Source organism: Limulus polyphemus, unplaced genomic scaffold (assembly GCF_000517525.1).
Source record: "Limulus polyphemus unplaced genomic scaffold, Limulus_polyphemus-2.1.2 Scaffold7976, whole genome shotgun sequence".
Taxonomy (NCBI): Eukaryota; Metazoa; Arthropoda; class Merostomata; order Xiphosura; family Limulidae; genus Limulus; species Limulus polyphemus.
In genome coordinates this window covers 17,147-19,376 of record NW_013673586.1, presented here as the reverse complement: position 1 = coordinate 19,376, position 2,230 = coordinate 17,147, and the positions used below count along the sequence as shown (strand labels likewise).

Below are 2,230 nucleotides of genomic sequence, written 5' to 3'. Positions count from 1 at the left end.
CATTATTCGCAGAAACTATTTTTACGAGTGTATATAAGTGCATAATGACCTGTCCAACAGAGTTTCGAGTATATCTTCTTCATCCTCCAGCACAGCCCGCAAGATGGCAGCATATCGATGGGTGTAATGAATCGGTTCTGTCCTAATTTCAGACAATTTCAGAAGTTCATAAACAAGCTCCTCGTCGTGTACTCGAATGGCAATTTCCAAAGCATGCTCGCCTCGGAAGTTGCGACAGTTGATCGACAGATTTGGATTGTTCTGAAAGTAACAATCAGAAAAACATACTCTAGTGTGACGTCACAGTTTGTGTAGCCAAGATATATTTACGTAATTTTACAACTAATATTAACCAGATTTCAGAGTAAGTGTATGATAAAAAAAAAGGCTTACATTTTAGTTTGGTAAAATTCTCTTACTAACCCAATTATTTGTCATTTTCTATTTGATACGGATCGATCCTCTACAAAAATATTTTCAAACTGTTTCACTTTTGTTGATCTCAAGAATTTAAACAAAAATATCACCAGTTGTGAAATTAATTTCAATAATCCCTACTGTCATTTACTAGATATTTTATCCAAAAGTTGAATATTTGACGTCAGTTCTTTACACACAATAGTTTGTTTGAGATTTTCACGCAAAGCCGTCCCTAATTTTAACTAAGAAAACTAAATGGAAGCCGGTCATTGGTTCCCACCGCCAACTTTTAGGCTATTCTTGTATGATTGAATATTGGGATTTGACCGTTACCTTTATATACTGCACACGACATGAATGTGAGGGGCACGTTTTTGGTACAATAGGATGCGAACCACGAGTGCCGAGGCTCTCAGTTCCAGCATCCTAACTACATCGTGTTACACGCGAACCTTGAACAATAATACTGTACAATTTCAACAAAAGAACACTCGGGAATACGAACAGAATATATACCTCTAGAAAATATCGGATTCCTTCAGTATTTTGATCTTCAACTTGCCTTAGGAAGTTTTCTTCATCTGTAATAACTGAAGTCTTTCTTGCCAGAACAGAAAGGGGATTTTTCTTGTCTCTAACATTTCCATTAAGAAAAATATATATATTTATAAATTATGTACATATTGGAGTGATTCACAGAATAAACAGAAAGACGTAGATAATAATACTAGGACCGCGATCTTAAACAGAACTATTCAACAATAAAAAATGAATTAGGCATAAGAAAAATAAATATAATAACTTAATTCATCTTGTTTAAATTAAATGAAAGTTAAAATTAATTCTAAATTAGACGTGTAGAATAAGGCAAATGGAAATTAAAGCCAATCAGCTTAGATTTAATTTAACCAATAATTAGGGTTAATGTTATATTAGACTACAACAGGCTGAAGGAAAATTACAACAATTAGGTCATTGTAACTCTGACAAATTTTCGAAGTACGTTGTGTTGACACTACATGAGGTTGCGATTTCTGTTATTGTGAAGATTGTCAGAAGTTCATGTTGGTGCAGTATTTGTAGTGTGTTTGGAGTTGGCACTGTTGTAACGTTGTTTATTCGTTGGTGGTTATTTGATTAAAAATAATTCAAGGTACAGTCCTCGTGAAAGAAATTTTTCTGCCTTCACGTTTCTACACGCTTGAACTTGTCATAGTCCTCAATTTACGAAGGAATCTAATTGTACAAATTTGAGAATAAACGTGCTTGTAATTCACGATTGAAAACAAAAACACACTGATTCACTGAACTATATTCTTAACTATCATACGATGCTTCGCTGACCCAGTACTTATAATCTATCCTCGAACGTACTGTTATAACAGCGGAAGTCACGCGACGCTGGGAGCATGCGCGCTGGAGTTTCTCGAAGGATCATGAATTATCGAGGAACCCCTCGAATGTCTGAGTGTTTGTTAGACGCCCTCTTTTTTAGTATATAAGCCTGGCGAGAAAAATCAGCGCGATCAGAAGAGAGATTGATAGATTGAGGAGAAAGATAATTCAGTCAAGCGAACAGTACACACCGTAAGTAATTATAGCATGTGTTATAAAGGTTGTTAAGTTTCGAGTGACTGTGAAAGTTGTGTATTACAATGTTGTATCGAGAAAGAATAAACTAGTTTTAATTAAGAAAGGACTTGTATCGCTGAAGTTCCTCGGAAAGAATTTATACCGGAAATTAATAAACAAGCAAAGAGTAACAAATTGGTGTCAGAAGTGCGACAGAAAAGAAAAAAAAAAAATGATG

General features: G+C 34.9%; 1 protein-coding gene across 1 annotated transcript in view; it reads right to left on the bottom strand.

The window, feature by feature from the left end:
- Nucleotides 1-2,230, bottom strand: part of LOC106475020 (short transient receptor potential channel 5-like) — a gene marked incomplete at its 3' end in the record, with an annotated part of 26,922 nt that overhangs the window by 19,149 nt on the left and 5,543 nt on the right. Inside the window, exons 2-3 of the mRNA XM_013935717.2 lie at nt 937-1,054; nt 50-261 (exon numbers count right to left, since the gene is read on the bottom strand). Coding sequence (XP_013791171.2) covers nt 50-261; nt 937-1,054 — 330 coding nt within the window. The remainder of the gene's footprint in view (nt 1-49; nt 262-936; nt 1,055-2,230) is intronic.